The following is a 21,807-nucleotide window of genomic DNA, read 5'->3' on the forward strand; positions in this document are numbered from 1 at the left end:
AAAATAAAAAAATTCAACACATTTCTATGTTCTACAAAATATTTTTGACAAAAAATATTAATTTGACATTTCAGTTGACGATATAATAAAAAATTGTGAAACATGTCAAACTGTAACAGACCAAACATATAAAATAATATTAACAATTTTTAGATTATAATTATAGGCTTATAATTACTTTATAAATTAAATTGACAACACTTTACAATAAGGTTTTATTGTTTATCATTACACTCTAAAAAATGCTGGGTTGTTTCAACCCAATTTTGGGTCAAATATGGACAAACCCAAAAGTTGGATCAAAAATGTAATTGAAAAATTTAACCCAATGGCTGGGTTTGTCCATATTTGACCCAAAATTGGGTTAAAACAGTAGTTAGTTAGTTAACATGAAAAAGCATTTATTAATCTTAGTTAATGTTAATTTCAACATTTACACATTATTAAAATCAAAAGCTGCATCTGTTAATATTATATAATGGATTTGAGCTAACACGAACCAACAATAAACAACCAACAACCAACGAAGATTAATAAACACTGTAAGAAATGTTTTGTTTAATGTTAACTAACATTAACTGAGACCTTATTGTAAAGTGTTATCATTATATTACCAGTATAACAATTTGAGCGAATAGTTAAATTAGGGCTGTAAACGATTAATCGCGATTAATCGAATTCAAAATAAAAGTTTGTTTACACATAATATATGTGTGTGTATTGTGTATCTTTATTTTGTATATATAAATACACACATGCATGTACATATTTAAGAAAAATGTGTTATTTATATATAAAATAAATCATATAAAAATATATATGCAGTATGTTTCTCAAAAAATGTAATGCAAATATTTCTCAAATATAAATACATGCATGTGTGTGTATTTATATATACAAAATAATTATACACAACACACACACATATATTATGTAAACACAAACTTTTATTTTGAATTCGATTAATCGTGATTAATCGTTTACAGTTAAATGGCGGCACAAATATAAATAATTACGTGAATTGTTATTCACTTATTAATTCAATGCATTATTATGTAAATTAATTTTACAATCATAGTTTCATATACATTTTAAATTGAACAGATTTTCAATGTGCTCTCAGAGTTTTGGACCCCACTGGCACTGCAGCAAAATATTGGTTGTTTGCAAATGTTTCTGTTTCTGCAAATGAAATCCTAAGTAGCTTGTACATACATTAATACCCCTCTATTAAAGGAAAAGAGACGCATGGCTGAAGGTTTAACCGTTGCATGTTTACTGCAACATACTGGGAAGCAGGTTTATGTCGGCATGGCTGATCACTGAATGCACTCTTTAATCCACTCGGTTTATTTGCACACGGTCAGGCTTGAACCAAACGCTGCACGCATAAAACAATTACACTGATCCGCCTCTTTGCAAGCACTGGCGTACGAGACGCACTCATACATGGACTCATGTGACCGTTAGATTTGCTTATCTAGGACTGTCTCTGCACTGCGAAACAAGTCATCTTAAAGGTGATGGAAAACCATGCATATGTATTTTTAATGCAGCAAAATTCTATTAATAATTGTGAAAAGTAATAAATCTTATGCTATGTTTCCATTCAAAGTTGCAAATTTAACTTATGCGCAAAATTGGAATATGGCATTAAACATTTGCAAATATAGCAGCGTTTCCATCCCATGTGTTCAAGAGAACAAAATTGTCACTTCCTGCTGGGAAATTGGCACATTAAAATATCTAATACAAATGGAAAATGCTGCAATCGGGCTCTATTTTGCTAAATGACAGAGCGCACAGTAATGCAATAAATGCTGTCGTGTTAGTTTGCATTCGAATGCTGGAGTTCATGAACGCAGTCATACGTATGAGACGCTTCTGGAAGGTTATTATACCGAATCGTTCTGATGACAGACTTCGGCTCAGGCGTTTCAGAATCACCAGATCAACATTTGAGATGCTGCGATGCGATTGGTTCGCTGGTTAGTCCAGTTATCCAATCACATCCTCTGTTAAGGCAAAGTCTATAGAGAGCTTAAGTCCCTCCCCTTCCGGTGGACCATGGGACCTTATTTTGGAAAAATATTGTATGGTAGTCAATGGCGAGAGACAACAAATATTTTGATCTTGTTTGAATTGTGCCCTGAATTACACATATGATGTTTGTCAATTTAAAAGATACAATTTAAAGTCAAGAAAGTCGCAGTTTGATGTAAAACTGTTGAGGTATAAGACTGAAAATACGTAATTACAAAGACTACAAACCCAAAAGACGCACATGTGACGTCATACCTTTTCTCTCAATGAATGAAGCTAACTTAACTGAAGCTAACTTTACTGAAGCTAACTTTACTGAGGCTAACTTTACTGAAGCTAACTTTACTGAAGCTAACTTTACTGAAGCTAACTTAACTGAAGCTAACTTTACTGAAGCTAACTCTACTGAAGCTAACCTTACTGAAGCTAACTTTACTGAAGCTAACTCTACTGAAGCTAACTTTACTGAAGCTAACTTTACTGAAGCTAACTTTACTGAAGCTAACTTTACTGAAGCTAACTTAACTGAGGCTAACTTTACTGAAGCTAACTTTACTGAAGCTAACTCTACTGAAGCTAACTCTACTGAAGCTAACTTTACTGAAGCTAACTTTACTGAAGCTAACTTTACTGAAGCTAACTTTACTGAAGCTAACTTTACTGAAGCTAACGTTACTGAAGCTAACTTTACTGAAGCTAACTCTACTGAAGCTGACTGTACTGAAGCTAACTTTACTGAAGCTAACTTTACTGAAGCTAACTCTACTGAAGCTAACTTTACTGAAGCTAACTTTACTGAAGCTAACTCTACTGAAGCTAACTTTACTGAAGCTAACTTTACTGAAGCTAACTTTACTGAAGCTAACGTCTGTCAAGTTTTCTATAGTCTTACGTTATAATCGTAACGTTACGCCGTGATGCCGGAGTGTGTTGTACCAGACTGCACACACACGAGCAACGGTGACGTATAGTGCGAGACGAGAGATGTAGTTCATTGAGCGATTTCCACATAAAACTAAATGTTACTCTTCAGTTTTATGACAAACTGCAACTTTCTTGACTTTCATAATTATCTTTTAAATTGACAAACATCATATGTGTAATTCAGGGCACAGTTCGGACGGAATAAAAAGATAAGTCGTCTCTCGCCATTGACTACCATACAGATTTTTGTCCCATGAGCCTGAAGCGGAGGGGCGGGACTTAGGCTCTCTGTGTTGCGCTTTGAGGGATTTATTCTGTAAATCTGTTCCCATCGTAGTTTTCGTAAAGTTATCCGCCTGAATTGAGCATTTTTTTTAATTTATGCACTTAAATGCGATATCCCAAAATGTGCATACAAAAGTGGATGGAAACATAGTTAGACACTCACAAGTTAAATGCAAATTCTTGTGCAAAACTGACAGAAAGTAAGATACTCAACTGATTGAAAAACGGCAAAGTTTGCAGAGAACTATATCATCTAAACATATGCGCAAACATCGTAGTGCAGCTTAAAAACAGCAAATGTTATGTGCGATTTCACTCAAACGGGTTTGCAGTATGCCGCTGTTTGCAAGAAAGCACATGTTAGTTTAATATGTAGCTATGAATATATATATATGCATAATAGAATATGTACTTTTAGCAACTTCTGGTCAAACGTTAAAGAATTAGTTCACCCCAAAATGAAAATGATTATGATTTACTCCCCCTCAACCAATCCTAGGTGTGTATATTACTGTCATCTTTCAGCCGAACACTATCAGAGTTATATAAAAATATATCCTGGCTCTTCCACGCTTCATAATGGGAGTGACTGGTACCCAAAAAAGTGCATCCATCCATCATAAAAGTAATCCATACGACTCCAGGGAGTTAATAAAGGCCTTCTGAAGGGAAGTGAAGTGAAATATCCATATTTATAACTTTATAAAGTAATAACTGGCTTCCGGTAACCGCCGTACGCGAGTCTAGTGACCTCTGACCCGACGCATGACGTAGGTTGTAGCATATACATAATAAAGGCTAGATGTCTCGTCCGCGCTGCTGGCCAATGGAGGTCGACGTCCGCACCTGGCGGCCATCTTGCCACAGTCAGCTCGCTCACTCGTAACATTGTGTTTTAATGGTGCATGTACTTTTTAAATAACCATAACTTGCTCAATTTTCTACCGATTCTACCTAAGTTTTAAATAGGAAAAATATAGAAACTCTTTGGTCATTTTTTTGAGAGAGATGCTAACGGTCTAATCAGATTCAATGATCTATGCTAAGCTATGCTAAAAGTGCTACCGGTGCGAGACCCGGAGATCGGCTGAATGGATCCGAAAACGGTAAAACTGTGTAACTCTAGGGGAGTCGGAAAATGGGCCTATTTCCAAAAAAAAGAGGAGTGTTCCTTTAAAATTGTAATCTTAGTTCAAATTAGACATTATGTATTATTATGTACAGCTGTGTACATCATTTAAATAAGCATGATGTATCTATTGTGTAACGCCCAGGTCCGACAACAACCAGGCCGTTATTTCCGGCGTGACGATCGAGTCTGTCCCAAAAATACCTCTCAATGCGCCCTCGTGGACACCTATAGGTCTGCACTACATGACGTCACCAAAGTGTGAGGAAGTCCACAAGTCTGGAGTGTGTCATTTGGGACAGGGCCGAATTCGTGACTGGTGTTTTATTTCGGGCTTCTACGTTCATCAATACGTGTGTCGGGTCAGAGGTCACTCGTACGCCGGAACTAGACTCGCGTATGGCCGTTTCTGGAAGTCATTTTAGCTTATAATGTTGTAAATATGGATATTTTTCTTCCATAAACCCATCTCTTCACTTCATAATGCCTTTATTAACCCTCTGAAGCCGTATGGATCACTTTTATGATGGATGAATGCGCTTTTTTTGGGCTTCAAAATCTCTTTCCACTCTCATTATTAAGCTTTTTTTTAAAAATATAACTCTGATTGTGTTCGGCTGAAAGACGAAAGTCATATACACCTAGGATGGCTTGAGGGTGAGTCAATTATTGGGATAATTTTTATTTTTGGGTGAACTAACCCTTTCAAAGCTCCAATAATGTTGGCTTCACACATCAAGTCACTAGAAAGTGTAAATCTAACAACAAAATCACTTTGTTTTCCAAAAATGTAGCTCTAGAAAAGCTTTCTGTCACAAATTCTATAATGAGAATTTATAAATTCCAAAACAATAATGATAAAACACACGGGCTGCGTCCAAAATCGCATACTTCCCTACTATATAGTAGACATAAAACTGTACGTTACAAAAAAAAGTATGTCTGAATTCACAGTACTTATAAAAACAGTAGCCTATGCGAAAAGTCCCCGGATGACCTACTACTTCCAGTAAAAATCTCAAGTGTGCACACGATGGACACTTTGCTATCCCATGAGGCCACGGGAGAGGATTTATGAATAGAACTGACGCTGTAGGTCACATGATGATATCATGATGAATGTAGTACGTCCGGATTATAAAACACATTTGTAGCAGTTGTGAAGTAAGTATTTATTCAAAATAAGTATGTACTGGAGAGAGATGCGATTTGAGACGCGGCCTGGATCTTTACACTCATGTTTCTTGTCAGACCCACCTCTACAGGGTTCATTTATCTTGCAAAGATTGTAATATTCAAATCTGAGAAGGGATTTATTTTTATTTTTTTGCATCTGTTTCTTTTTCTGTAATGTTAGTTTCTAACTTAAAATATGTATTTAAACATATTTATACATACCCAGTAATACACTGGAGTTTTTTTTTTTTTTTTCATGTGCAATAAACGCTTTCTTAAATTACTGTTTAAATTTATATCAAGACTTTGCAGCTTGATTTGAAAGTTACAGCTTTGATTTGAGCTATTTTATGTATGTTTATTTTTATATGTGACTGTAAAACACTGTATTTTGGATTAAAAGCAAAGAGTTAGCAAACATCTAGCATGTAAAATTAAGAAGCATCACACCCAAGCAAATATCAAATCTGCAGATAAATGCTTATTATCTGCACTTATTTCAAAATAAAAACTCATGCCCTTATAATTAATGTTACCAACCTCTGCATGAGTGTGAATGTGTTTTGAGCGCTTGTAGATTATTTGTGTGCGAGTGTGTGTTTATTTATTTATTTTTTATTCATTTAATTTTGTGTCCCAAGCATAATAATCATATATTAAAGGCCGCCAGAAGCAGAGGTGGCTTTTTATTATTATTTGGGAATATATTAATACGGTTAATAACCCTGCAAACGTTTGCACGTGACACTCTCACTTTTTATCCCAGCTTTTCACTTGCACTGAGTTGTTTTTTATAGTTTGCACTGTATAGTTTGTACACCACAATACTCTACAGGTGTTTTTGAATGTGTCTGTTATTATAAGATTTATTATATTTAATGAAATTGCTTTAGGCAATTACTTTTGACTAACTGTACTGTACAAAAAGCATATAAATAAAAGGAACGCATATCAGTTTTGTTGAGTCGAAATGTAATTTTTAAGAGAAAAGCACTGAAGTATGAAAGAGCATTACTCTTAGCACACTGAAATAAATATTTAATTTCCATGCATTTATTTAATTTATTGTAATGAGCATACTTTATGAGCATATACTTAAACTAAAAATATATAAATAAAAGCTGATTCTAAGTTTGAATAATTTTGTTATTTACAAAATAAAGATATTATACCATTATTTTTAACATGTAGAATTAGATTTTATTTTTAGATTTTGAGTATAAGTAATTTTGTTATGTGCTTTTGTCATTTTTATTTGTTTTTATCATTTTAGTACTTCAACTTCAACCTATTTTATTTCAATTAGTTGCCCAGCAACATATTTCAGCCTTTTCAATTAGCAAATATAGTTCTAATAATCAATAACACAAATGAGTTGTGAAATGTCCTGATCAATGAGGTCATTGTTTGATTTTGACCAAACATTGAATTTTTTTTTTTATACTTTATAATGTCTTTCCATTCAAAATCATTTAACACAATTATACAAATAAACACTCTTTAAAAGTTGTAATATTTTTTCTTAGTAATTGTTCCTTTTTTTCTTCTACTTTCTTTTCCTTTCATTTTTATCTTTTGTGATAATCAACACATAAAAAACGCATAATTAGATAATAACCAAGAACATAATTAGATACTTTTACATAGCAAAAAAGTTTAAAAAAGAAGAAAAAAAAGTAACAATTAAATTTTAAAAAATGTAATGAATTAAAAGTTAACATTAAGATACCACACTCCTAATAAATAGTTCAAAAATATTATTTAAACATTAAATAATAATCAATAGTAAATAAATAAAATATATAATAATAATCCCTGCTTAGCCTAATTACAATTAACCCCTCTATACTTTAACGATTTTTAATTAACACACTTTTTCTACTATAACAAAATCAACATTCAAAATTATATTATATTAATGTTACCGGTTTGGGGATTCTGTCGTCATCTAGTGTTTATTATTTGTATCTAGTCTAGTTGTTATTCAAGTTTGCAGACAAATTGTTTACACAATCTTTCAATGCCCGAAAAGCAGATTTTATTCTAACAAACAAACAAAATATTCATGAAAATAAATAAAGAGAGAACATAATTATTTATATCTCCTGGCTTTAAATGACGTAGATATTTTTAGCCACACGCGCTGACACGTTTGACTGATTACGTTTGTAAACCAGGACGAGAAACGAAACCGAAAGTCACCGAGTCCTGGGAAGTTAAACCCGGATTCATCGGCTTGTAATCGGTGAACTCTGGCAGAACTTCTGACAGAAACTTTTTCTGGCGATATCTCGTCTTATCAAATATGAGCATTGACCAGGACGCCGAGACGCGTCACATTCTGGACTGTTTCAGAGACAGGCTGAAGCGGATCATCCAGGTCGAGCCGCTTCTGGATCAGTTGCATTTCCTCGGACAGGATCGAAGGGACAAAATAAGAGCCAAGTCACGCGCGGACGGGGACATAAGCGCCGCAGCTCTTCTGATCGACGACATTATTCAAACACAACACGACAAGGGATGGCCGAGAGAGCTGATCACCGCGCTGGAGACCGCTGGATGCACGCACGCGGTGAATTACGTGCTGAACAGCCCACCGGACCCGACAGAAGAGGCCGAGAACGACAGCTGTGTCCGCCTGATCGATCTCATGCATCTGACCCTGGTCAACATGAAGACCGCAGACGTGTGCGCGCACTGCTGCTCGCTGGAGCTCCTGACGCGCGAGGACCAGGAGAACGTGAGTGACCAAACCTCAGACACTACACTCAGTGGACCAGGCTTTAGTTTACATAACTCATGGGGTTCGTGAGGAGGAACTACATACATCGGGTTTGTGAAGTCATGAAAAGTTCAAATTAAATAAAGAAGTCAAATTTGAATACACAAAGGCCTACATTTGAAATAAAAACAATCAAAATCTATCATAAAAGTCCATTGGAAGGACAGACAGACAGACAGACAGACAGACAGATAGATAGATAGATAGATAGATAGATAGATAGATAGATAGATAGATAGATAGATAGATAGATAGATAGATTCTGTAGATAGATAGATAGATAGATAGATAGATAGATAGATAGATAGATAGACATATATATACATAGATAGATAGATAGACATATATATACATAGATAGATAGATAGATAGACATATATATACATAGATAGATAGATAGATAGATATACATATATATACATAGATAGATAGATAGATAGATATATATATATATATACATAGATAGATAGATAGATAGATAGATAGATAGATAGATCGATCGATAGATAGATAGATAGATAGACATATATATATACATAGATAGATAGATAGATAGATAGATAGATAGATAGATAGATAGATATATTCTGTAGATAGATAGATAGATAGATAGATAGATAGATAGATAGATAGATAGATAGATAGATAGATAGATATATTCTGTAGATAGATAGATAGATAGATAGATATATTCTGTAGATAGATAGATAGATAGATAGACAGACAGATAGATAGATAGATAGATAGATAGATATATTCTGTAGATAGATAGATAGATAGATAGATAGATAGATAGATAGATAGATAGATAGATAGATAGATAGATAGATAGATAGAGAGATAGATATCACCAGTAGAGGGCGCTATAAACCAAACAGAAACAGATTTGCTTTAATTTGTGGATTTACTGATGTGGTTAAACTCACAATTTTTAAGAAGTCCTTATTATTATTATTAGTAGTAGTATATTAAATGCAATATCAAATTATTATTATTTTGTATTGCATATACTAGTACTTCTAGATGCAACATATTTATTTTGTTAAATTCTTTCACCACTACTACTAATAATAACAACAATTATTATTATTATTATTGGTAATACTTTAGTTTAGGGTCCACTTCTCACTATTAACTAGTCGCTTGTTAGCATGCATATTAGCATATTGAGTGTTTATTAGTAGGCTACTTATAAAGCACAGATTAATTATTTATTCTGCATGATCATATTCCACATCCCTTAATGCTAATCCAATACATAATCTTAACAACTACCTTACTAACTATTAATAATGAGTTTATGGATGGAAAAGTCGAAGTTAATAGTGAGAATTGGACCCTAAACTAAAGTGTGACTCTAGACTAGAACATTACAGAGCTAAAGTTTAAAACATCATCATTAATTACCCATATTGAGTTTAACGTGTGTGTGTGTGTGTGTGTGTGTGTGTGTGTGTGTGTGTGTGTGTGTGTGTGTGTGAGCTTTCACCACTCACTCATATTAAATGCATGAACTATTTGTTCATGATTACTCCTGCAGATTATGAAAGCCACTGAGAATCTTGGGAACATAAACGGTGCTCGAGTGCTCCTCAAAAGGCTGGTGAAAAATGAAGTTGGCTGGTTTTCCAAGTTCCTTCAGGCTCTGGAGGAGACGGAGCACCATGAGCTGGTGCGCGAGCTGCGGGGAGAGCCGTGCCACGAGGACGGTGAGGAGCAGACGGGCGAACAAATCATGAGACATAAATGTCTCTGTCACAGTCACGGGCTCTCTTAGAAAAACAGAAGTTGGAAACTGGAAACCAGCAGAGGTCAAACTCGGTTGTTTAGACTACACATTTGTAGCCTGGAAACCCCACTGTTAGTGTCTGTATATCCCTACAAACCAAATTAGCTCTTAAAGGAACACCACTTTTTTTAGAAATAGGCTCATTTTCCGACTTCCCTAGAGTTAAACAGTTTTATCGTGTTTGAATCCATTCAGCCGATCTCCGGGTCTGGCACCGGTAGCACTTTTAGCATAGCTTAGCATAGATCATTGAATCTGATTAGACCGTTAGCATCTCTCTCAAAAAAATGACCAAAGAGTTTCGATATTTTTCCTATTTAAAGCTTGACCCTTCTGTAGTTACATCGTGTACTAAGACCGGCAGACAATTAAAAGTTTTGATTTTCTAGGCCAATATGACTAGGAACTATACTCTCATTCCTGCGTAATAATCAAGGAACTGCTGCCGTACAGAAGCGCAATGATATTACACAGCGCCTGAAAATAGTCCCCAGCTCGGTAACTTCCAACGTGACTGGAAATGACGTGCGTAATGCGTCTGCTGTTTCACAATATTACTGTTTTTACCGTATTTTGATCAAATAATTGATGCATTAGTGAGCAGAAGAGACTTCTTTCAAAAACATACGCTAATGTGTTATTAATGTTCTAATTTCGACTAAAGTAATGGCGTGCAGGTCAGTAAGTACGTTAGTATATCTAAACAAAAAGCATAAATTTGAGACTGATCTGAGTTGGTTTAAAAAAAAAATGTTTCTCGATTCTCAGGGACAGATGATGCACAGGTCATTTAACAATTCAATAGCACTTTATTTGACTGTCCCGTTCCCCATGTACTACTTATTATAGTGATTACAATAACTGGGTAATGACTAGGTACTGACCCTGAACCTACGTGTAGTTACCTTATATTACACAGTACTTTCTTAGGCAAGTACACTGTAAGTACACGTACTGTAAAATAAAGTGTGACCAACAATTCTTTAGATACGTGGCACGTTACATTCATGCTGTAGAGTTTTAAAGGGATAGTTCACTTTTAGCTTTTTTGCTTACCTGAAGGGCATCCAAGATGTAGGTGTCTTTGTCTCCGCAGTAGTTTCAATTTTGATATTTTTAGGTCAAACCGTTCTTGTCTGTCAGTCATATAATGCAGGTCTATAGGCACTGTCTCCAAAAGCATGCAGAGAAAAGTCCAAATTAAAAAATTCCCCATCGTAAGTGCACATTGATGGCCTAAGCTCGCGCGAACTCATCCGGGAGTGTTGAGTTTTCACTTATTCCCAATTTGTAAGCCTTCTATCTTGACACACTACTCGCTTCATTGTTCAGGTCAATCAAAGGCATACGTTGAGCCGTACAGCCAATCACACACGTTTCTGCTGAGTTTAAAAATGCAACGTCCAATCGAAGGCGGTTAGATTAGTTTCCGGGGAAGAAATCCGATGTAAACGGATCACTTGGACGTGGTTGTGTAAAAGAGATAAAAACTATATAAATACTGTTTGTTTTATCACACAAACCGCTAGTTTCGTGTCTTAGGCCATCAATGTGCACTTACGATGGGGAATTTTTTAATTTGGACTTTTCTCTGCATGCTATTAGAGACAGTGCCTATATACCTGCATTATATGACTGACAGACAAGAACGGTTTGACCTACAAATATCAAAATTGAAACTACTGCGGAGACAAAGACACCTACATCTTGGATGCACTTCAGGTAAGCTAAAACATACCAAAATTTTATTTCAAAGTGAACTATCCCTTTAATGTTGGATTTTGACCATAATGGCCTGTCGACATGTTATAATGCATTACAGCGAGCAGCAGCACTGAGGTCAGCGGTTGATTACCTGTGTGCGTTACAGAGTCCATGTCAGTTGAGACCCACCAGATCAGAACTGTTGAGACGGACCCGGTCATGAACGGCTCTATGCCCGTTCTCTCCGCCAATAGCTCGCTTGTGTCAGAGGACCTGGACAGCAGTGTGGACAGCAGCGTTCTGGGGGCGTCTGCTGAAAATGAAGGTGCAAATCTGAAGCTTTTCCTTTCACAAGTCAAAAAAATAACAACAGACAATCCTGCCATAAACTTGATCAACTACTCCTAATCTAGCTTTTGGTGTTGTTTCTGTTATTGTCGGCTCTGTGAGGAAATCGCTGTGTATAAAAAGGCATCTGACAGTCAAACTAACAGCAGTGCATTCATTCTCTCACAGATGTAGACATGTACAAAGGCCAGGAGGAAGAGGAAGGAGATCCCACAGAGGAAGGAGATCCCACAGAGGAGGATGATGATGATCCGTCAGGTACAGTCAAATGACTTTCATCCAAACTGACAGGTTCATATCTAATGCTCTTGATCCCTTGCTTGCTCCAGTTTGGACAGTCCCAGCCATTAGTGTACTGTAAAACATGGAGAAAATAATCATTAGTTCAAGTACAAACCACAGGGATTTCGTTTCTAGTTATGCCCGTCTCAGAACTATTTCAAACTTGCTCTTTTTAAGTGCAATCTCTATAAAAAATAAAATAAAAATCTATATCATTATCCAGTAGGGCTGTGTGCATTCACTCAGAAGAATTCAAATGAGAATTGCCTTTTGAAATACAGTTCTCGAAAACTTGACTTACAGTAAAGCCTTTATGTTTAATGCATTATAGCTTTTCATGAATGCATTATAAGATTTGCAGATTCCTCGTTACATCTGAAATGAGCTGTTTGTCATGTGTTTTAATACATTATACTTTCTAGAGGTAAATATTATAATGTATTACAACTGTGCTTACAATTATTCATGAGACCATACAATGCATTATAAGGTGCATTAAAAGGCATAATTAATGCATTAAACATGTTTATAATGCGTTATATATAAAGGCTTCACGTGTTACCAAATGGGCATTTAATTACTATACATTTCAAAAAAAAAAAACATTCATACAAAATAAAACATACTGAATCTGTACATACTGTGAGATCTGGCCATTTCAGTTCAAATTCATAGGAATTACAAGTAATACCGACACTTTTCCAGTAATGACGAACAATAGGAAAAGTCATGGAAATTCAATGGTCAACAATCGAACCTTGAAATTAGTAATTAATTAAATGCCAGAGTTGATGAAATGAACCTTGCTTTCATGTTTTTAATTGTACATTCAATCATTGTTTGAAAGGAAATAAGGCATCAAATCTCTTTACCCTTTGACACTTCAGCTTAGTTCTTTTGTGCAACACATGACGCACAATCCAGCCTTCGTCTGAGAAACGTTCCCGCGAGCAATTAACTCTCAGGACATTTTCGCAGAGTTATTATTATAGAAGCGTATGGAGAAGAATGCTTTAGTTGTGTTCAGCGTCCTGATTCTCAGTGGTTCTGTTACTGCTCCCCATGTGAGACGTCGCCCTCGACCGCATGAAGCTCAGCAGTCTCGTCTCCTCAAAGAAGTGTTAAATCACTGTCACATCCAGGGAATATTTCCAGACCGAGGCCCGCCGCTAACATCAGGGCACACTGAAGTGATCACGGACGCCTCTGCTCATGGTCTGCAGGAGAGAGAGAGAGAGAGAGGAGGAAATATGCATATGCCAATGTTTTCATAATGTATAATTCTCTTCAGAGACAGGAAGGCTTGATAAAGAGGTAACTTAATGCCTAAATTAAACCGTCATGATATTGCTAGCATAATCATTGCAAATATACATACATGCCCTAGTATTGCTTCAAATATGCATTGCAAAGAAAAATGTGAAACTCGAAAAATTACAATATCGTGCAAAAGTTAATTTATTGAAAAGGTGAAACTAATATATTATATAGACTCATTACATGCAAAGTGAGATATTTCAAGCCTTTATTTTGTTATAATTTTGATGATTATGGCTTACAGCTTATGAAAACCTTTTCACAATATTTTGAATTTGGGGTTTTCATAAGCTGTAAACCATAATCATCAAAATTATAACAAATAAAGACTTGAAATATCTCACTTTGCATGTAATGAGTCTATATAATATATTAGTTTCACCTTTTAAGTTGAATTACTGAAATAAATGAACTTTTGCACCATATTCATATTTTTTGAGTTTCACCTGTAAAAACTGATGCACGGTATTATGATTTCTGAAGGATCATGTGACACTGAAGACTGGAGTAATGATGCTGAAAATTCAGCTTTGATCACAGGAATAAATTACATTTTAAAATATATTCACATAGAAACCAGTTATTTTAAATTGTAATAATAAATCGAGTACATGCATCTTTATTTGCAGCTTCTAATATTCAGGTGTTTTACCCCTTCATTCACAGCAGAGGAATGCATGTGATTTTTGACCATATTATAATTGTTTGTTTAGTGCGTTCTATCCTCCTGCCAAAAATGCTATTAGCTCAACCACCAGTGATCGTACACGCTTATAAAAGCAACTCGTCCAGATCGATGACTTCTTTAGGAATGCCATATTGTCAGAGAATTATAAACACTAAGTTTCCTGTGAGCATGTTAAAAAAATGAGTCGCACCAACCAACATCCACTCAGAAAACTACAGTGGGACAGACCAGTAAAGTTCACATGCATTGAGTTAGAGGAACACGAGTTGTTTAATGCATTAGATGGTTTACTCCATAAGTCACAATCAGCGAGGATGGGGCCATAGGAAAGAACAATCATTCAAACATTCTCCTAAACTTTACTATACATTACTGTTCAAATGTTTTTTTTTTTTTATGTATTTGAAAGCCCTCTTCTGCTCACCAAAGCTGCATTTGTTTGATCATTTTTTAAAATATATTATTACAATTTAAAATAACTGTTTTCTATTTGAATGTATGTTTAAATGTAATTTATTCCAGTGATCAAAGCTGAATTTTCAGCATCATTACTCCAGTCTTCAGTGTCACAGTCACATGATCCTTCAGAAATCAGTATAATATCAGGACTTGATGCCCAATAAACCTTTCTGATTATTATTTATCATATCAATGTTGAAAACAGTTGTGCTAGAAAAGTAGAAAACTCAAAAGAGCAGTATTCATTAGAAATAGAAACCTTTAATAATATTATAACTGTGTTTATTTTCACTTTTGTGCAATTTATTGCATAATTGCTGAACAAAAGTATGAATGTCTTAAAAAAACAAAAACGTACTGACCCCAAACTTTTGAACAGTAGTGTACGCAACAACCGTCTCATTTGTGTCCGGTTTTGTTTTAGAAGAAACATCAGAGATAAAAGTCAATGCTTGCATAACACAACTGAGAAATCCATTAAGTGTCTCGAGCTCTGAAAGAAAAACATTCAAGCAATAAAATGTTGCTCCCGGGAACCTGATTTGTTGCTTCCTCGTTTCCTTCTTATGTAAAGAATTCCCTAAACTAAAAGCGTTTGATAAATCAAATGATCAGGTTGGACAGGGTCGGCACGGCCTGCGAGCTTGACCTAATACTGAATGATAAATTCAATATGATTCACAATTTAATGCATTCCTCTTGTTATTTATCACTCTTTTTGCCTCGCTATAACGCGTTATGAAGGATGATCTCTCGGATTAAAACAACACTCTCCAAGAGCTTGCGTGTGGATTAACCTCGTCAGATCAAATAAATGAGGGTGTCTTTAGATTAAAAAAGGACACAGAGGTCAATAGATGTTCAGAACTATACAATGGATTTGGCTCGCTATATTCCCATGATTCAGTTTATCATACATTTCAGTTTTGCTCTGATTCCCAATGGTATGTGAAATTACAAGTTGGATTGCTAAAATCTTTCTAGCCAAGACTGATGACTGTAAATATATATATGTTTAACTTCACAGGTAAAATAAGTTCTGTTGAACATTACTTGAAGACATGATTTATATAAGATCAGAGAGTATCTTTAACTACCAGTAGGGTTTGAGTTTAAAGATTTCTGTTGCATTGTTTTCATTACAATTGAGCATATTTACCCCTCAAAATACTGTAATGAATACTGTACAACAAATTGATGATGAAATTGAAATAATATAAATGAGCATAAAATATTTCTTGTTAAATATGTTCTTTTGCTATGGTTTCCCTCTGGAATTTATTTGAAAGTAAATTATAAAAAAAATATTTTTTACCACAGACAGTATTTTACTTAGAATAAAAATCCATAAATACAGAAGAACCCATGTCTTTAAATTCTCTTCTGTTTTTTTGGATTATAACCTAAACATATACATACACATATATATATATATGTATGTGTATGAAGCCTCGAAGTGCCATCTGAAATTTTCTTCTAGAATGATCATTTTTATCAAGCTTGTATGTTTATGTTCAGTTATTTCACTTTAATGGCAATGAAAATTACCTATTAATGTCATTAAAGTGAAATTACTGAACCTAAATACTGTATATGAGCTCGATAAAAATGCTAATTTTAAAAGAATTACAGATGGCACTTAGAGGCTTTTGCATCTGAAGTCTTCATACATACATACATACATACATACATACATACATACATACATATATTCTATATATATATATATATATATATATATAATTTTTTTTTTTTTACATATACACAATTTGAATAATATTAAATATATACAGGGTATATATACATAAAAATATATACATCTTTGGTTAACATCAAATTCAAGGACCTTTCAAGGACTTTCCAGGTCCAATACCCTCAAATTCAAGGACTTAATGTGGGGACACATTTCAAGTGAGAGCAAGGTTACATCGTGTTACCTTGTAAGATACAGTTTTGCGGGAAACACTTGACGTAATGTGTAAATGGGCGTAACTAGCATAAATCAAGCAAGCTAGTGTGCATAGGCCACGAAGTGCTGATGGAATAACATTAACGGACTGGAGGGAATAATATGGAATGTTTTCCAGAAAACTTCTTGCACAAAATAAATTCAAACACTTTCAAGGACCTTTATCTGTGTTTATTTTCAGAAACTTTCCACTTTCCAGGGCCTTGACAAAAAAAAAAATCAGATTCACAAATTTTAAGGACCCGTGGGAACCCTGTATACAAAATAATGTAGAAAAAAAAAAAAAAAAAAAAGATTGCAAAGTTCCTATAGTACTAAAAAAATTTTTTTAATAAAACAAAATATTTCAATGTTTTTGGGGGTTAAACACAGCATACATGTTCTTCACAGGTTGGGTGAGACTCACAGCAGGCTTATAGACCGTCTGAATGAGCTTTAGAGTGGCTGACTTCATAAACAACAGTGTTATTTTAACTAGCAGGGGATAAAGAAAACACAGCTGTAATTGCAATATCTGAGTCTCCGTCCGCAGAGTCAGATTCCCTCCTCTGACCTGGAGGCAAACACAACTGTCTACTCTCTCTCTCTCTCAGCGAGCAAGAGGACGATTGAACTGCGAGACTATCAGATGGAGGTGGCGAGACCAGCTCTGGAGGAAAACAACATCATCATCTGCCTCCCAACAGGAAGTGGGAAAACCAGGGTTGCTGTGTATATCACTAAAGAGCATTTGGAGAGGAAGAAGCAGATGGGACAACCGGGGAAAGTCGTCGTTCTGGTCAACCAGGTGCTTCACGTCCACTGCCAAATATGACAAATTAGACCGTCAATATTAGAAATAGTAAAACATTATTAGGTGTAATTAAAAAAATGTATATGCCACAATACCATAGCATTCTGCTGCTATTAAAACAGATCTTAACTAATGAGAGGGTTTCGGAGGTCTCAAACTGAGCTCACATTTGCCAATATATATTTGTTTTATTTCAAATTAGGGCTGTCAAAAGATTAATCACGATTAATCGCATCCAAAATAAAAGTTTGTGTTTACATAATATACATGTACTGTGTATAGTTATTTATATATATATAAAAAAACACAATCATGTATATATTTAAGAAAAATTGGTTATATTTATATATTATATAAATTATATAAATGTATATACAGTATATAAATGCAAATATTTCTTAAATATATACATGAATGTGTGTGTTTTTATATAAATAATTATACACAGTACATGTATATTATGTAAACACAAACTTTTATTTTGGATGCGATTAATCTTTTGACAGCCCTATTAAAAATCAAACATTTCTCATCAAATTCTTTAAAGACCAAATTATTTGGTACCAAAATATATTCCACGGCCCTAATGCCGAGTTCAGACTGCACGATTTTATGCACGATTTTCGCTTGCCGACAGGTTTTGAAAAATCGCCGTCAAATGCCCGAAATCACAGGCAAATCGGTGCTCGTTCACGCGAGTGAGAATCACGCAAAGACACGATCTGAGAGAATTGCCGAATTGCCAGGATTCAAAATCTTGCCGTGTGAAAGTGTTCTGACTAAAAACTACATCGGCGATGCCCGAGAGCCAATGAGAGAGCGAGATACAGGGCAGCGGGGAGTTCAGGGAGGAGTTATAGACCACATATCAGTATTTTAATATATATATATTTACAATTATATCAAACAGAAGAAGTTGTTGGCGATTCTTTCTTTTGTAAAGTCATGCGGTGTGAAACCTCCTGTCGCCGATCCATTGTGCAGTGTGAACACAGCAGCAACTGAATGATACCCCAGAGACTCGTGCAGTGTGAACTCGGCATAAACTCTCACTGTGTGTGAACAATTCTCTCAATTGAGTCTATTTTTTAGATTTTTAAGAGAAACATTCGAGACAAAGTTGATACTTACATGATACTTCTGAGCTAAAAAAAAGCCCAGCTGTGTGAGCGATGAGTTCAACAGGCACTGACCTGGAGTCTTTTTCAAGTCTCTGCAAAAAGATTCAGATTCAGATTATTTTATTTAATGCCATGTCAGCATTCAAAGCTATTTTCATTGCAAAAAATGTATTATAAAAATACAAATATCATATAAATACAATAGAAACAAAACAAACAAAACCAGCAAGTCATTATACAAGATTTTCTTAAATTAACATATGATAAAAAAAATCCAGATTCAGATTATTTAATTTAATGCCATGTCAGCATTCAAAGCTATTTTCATGGCAAAAATTCAACTACAAAAATACAAATATCATATAAATATAATAAAAACAGAACAAACAACAAGTCATTATACAATATTTTTTAAATTAACATATGATAAAAAAATCCAAAAACTTTTTAGGCATAATCTCATTAAATATGTCCTTAAGTGAAGTAACTTCATAAAAGAGCCTTCTGCTTGTATGAAGACCAGGAGAATCCAATAAAATATGTTTGACAGATAAGGGAATATTACAAAACATGCATGAAGTTGAGTCTTCACCTTTAAGCAAAAAAGCACGGGTCAAACTTGTGTCTCAGCAAAAAGAAAAACAGAAATGAGATGATGTTTTTGAGTGTTTGCTGTAGGGGCTGAGGGACTTTTTGTCCTGCTGAATCATAAAACTTTATAAACCATGTTTTAAAAGATCCACATCAGCAAAAGTGTGGTGCAAACCTACAACTCAGCACCTCGGTTGGTCCAGAGACTTCCTGTGAACGGCCAGTTCCCTGCAGAGAAATAACAGACATTTAAAGTGAAATCCCCCACAAAGAAATGCCATGCAATGCCCTTGCAACCACCGAGAAAATCTTAGCAGCCGCCTAATAAACGGGATTATGTACGTCCAGACAATTTTTTGTGATAACAACCAGCTGGATGTGCATTATCCCACTTATTACATGATTACTTGCCACAGTTGTTTATTATCTTATAATCCATTACACAGTAATTGAGGCAGTGTATAAATGAAACAACAGAGAGCACGTCCGCGATGCGAGAGACATGAAAGAAATCCCAGGCTCAAATACCCGTTATTGGGGAACAGCTGACCTCTGAATGTCACGACTGACCAATAAGAATCCAGCATTTTTCAGAGAGCCGTGTGATAGACAGCAACAGTCAGGTTCAGGAAGTAAAAACTCCATTAATTTTCTCCATATCGCAATTGATTTTGAACAATAACTTTAAACCTTTAAAGACAGACCTACTGTGAGCTACGAGGTTGTTAATCGAAGGTATTTGCTTCTGCTGAAGCCGTCAGCCCGTATTATTTCAACTTATTTTTTAAATAATCATGTTTAACAGTGGAGTTCCTGGTGAAAATCTACATTACCCATAATGCTGCACAGAAAATTACACCAATCAGGGAGTCGAAAAAAGCAACACGCTCCAAAAGAGCTCTTTAGCTCCGCCCACTCCCGTGAGGCACTGCGAGTCGATCTCCATACGCTCTCAAAATACTGAAATGTTTGTGTATATATATATGCATATTTTGCAACAAACAAAATACATAGTTTTTAAACATATAATCAACATTTGTAAATGAGTAGTTTTATATTTCACCATCATTTTTAGTTCGATTATGCTGTTCGCAATGCTTCATGTGATTTTAGTTCTTTCCCTCAGTAAAGCCATTAAGTTATTTTTGTCTGATTATCACAAACTTTTTTGCTTCAAATCAAATTTTCAATGTTATGATTCCCCTCGTCGCTGATTGGCTTGGTTCATGGCTTACAACTTCATATTTTTTAAATCCCTATGGGAAAAAATGAAATGAATGAATAATATACTTCCGGAACCAGTGCCGCTGGAAAAGGGGGCGGGCACTGATGCACTCTTTCGGGGAACAGCTGACCTCGGAATGTCGCAACTGATTAATCAGAATCCAGCATTTCAGAGAGCCGTGTAATCATGCTAAATAACTTCTCTCCAGGTTCCCCTGGTCGAGCAGCACTACAAGGCCGAGTTCGGGTGGTTTCTGAAGCACCAATACTCAGTTGAGCGAGTCAGCGGAGCCTCACAGCTCAAAATCTCCTTCCCACAAATCATTGCGGAGAATGACATCATCATCTGCACAGCACAGATCCTGGAAAACTCTTTAGCCAAAGCCAAGAACAGCGACGAGGACAGGATCAAATTATCACGTAGGTCACGTTCCCCTTCACTCCCATGCATTAAACAGAATTATTTCAACACTTCCAGAGTCAGAGTCCAGTCAAATGGGTTCGCCTTCTGTTCGATGTTGAAACGAGACCAAAGCTCCTCCTCTGAGGTTTCATGTGACAGTGTTTTTCCCCATCAGTCTTTGCTGGCAGATTCAGCTCTCCTGTGAGTCTCTCTGGCAGCGTCCACCGCAAGGTGGGATTCCTCCTCTGTGGCATATGCTGTTTGTGTATTCCCCCCCTCGTTTTACTCTTAAACCCTTTATTTATTTCTTATTTTTTGGTCCATGGGCCACACGTCTGGCTGATCAAATTCAGTGGAGATTTGCTGTCATTTTCTGAGTTTGAGCCCATTCCAGCCCTCAGGGGCCAAACAGGCAGCGCCTTTAAAGTCTGGTTTGTAAAACGTGGCCACATCACCCACCGCCTCTGTCAGTGTGTGAAATGCAGACTTTTTTTTTCTTCTTCCCAGAGTCCCCTGGGAGCGCCGGAAGGCGGAACAAAAACTGTAAACTTAGCCGGTGAGAATGGACTGGAGGTTTACAGCACTCGCCTTTGTTGATTAGAAACACATGCTAGAAAAAAAAATGACCAAGAACTTTTGCTATTTGTATAAAAGCACCATGAACAATGTATTATTAACATGTGTTAATAATATATTCACATACATACTTCTTTAGAACAAAATTAACTTTGTTGTTTGGACCCGATTGACTTTCATTGTATGGACAAAAAACTAAACATT

General features: G+C 35.5%; 1 protein-coding gene and 1 long non-coding RNA gene across 2 annotated transcripts in view; one reads left to right on the forward strand and one right to left on the reverse strand.

The window, feature by feature from the left end:
- Positions 1–7,719: 7,719 nt before the first annotated feature.
- ifih1 (interferon induced with helicase C domain 1) overlaps positions 7,720–21,807 on the forward strand; it is a 28,742-nt gene continuing 14,654 nt past the window's right edge. The window contains exons 1-6 of the mRNA XM_079618686.1: positions 7,720–8,297; positions 9,880–10,048; positions 11,999–12,157; positions 12,349–12,438; positions 17,489–17,682; positions 20,834–21,044. Coding sequence (XP_079474812.1) covers positions 7,863–8,297; positions 9,880–10,048; positions 11,999–12,157; positions 12,349–12,438; positions 17,489–17,682; positions 20,834–21,044 — 1,258 coding nt within the window. The 5' untranslated portion in view covers positions 7,720–7,862. The remainder of the gene's footprint in view (positions 8,298–9,879; positions 10,049–11,998; positions 12,158–12,348; positions 12,439–17,488; positions 17,683–20,833; positions 21,045–21,807) is intronic.
- The window catches only part of LOC307001772, a 43,403-nt gene continuing 40,510 nt past the window's right edge, over positions 18,915–21,807 (reverse strand). Inside the window, exon 4 of the long non-coding RNA XR_013798319.1 lies at positions 18,915–19,628. This is a non-coding gene — a long non-coding RNA (uncharacterized lncRNA). The remainder of the gene's footprint in view (positions 19,629–21,807) is intronic.

The sequence above is a fragment of the Phoxinus phoxinus genome (genome assembly GCF_949152265.1).
Source record: "Phoxinus phoxinus genome assembly, chromosome: 7".
Classification (NCBI taxonomy): domain Eukaryota; kingdom Metazoa; phylum Chordata; class Actinopteri; order Cypriniformes; family Leuciscidae; genus Phoxinus; species Phoxinus phoxinus.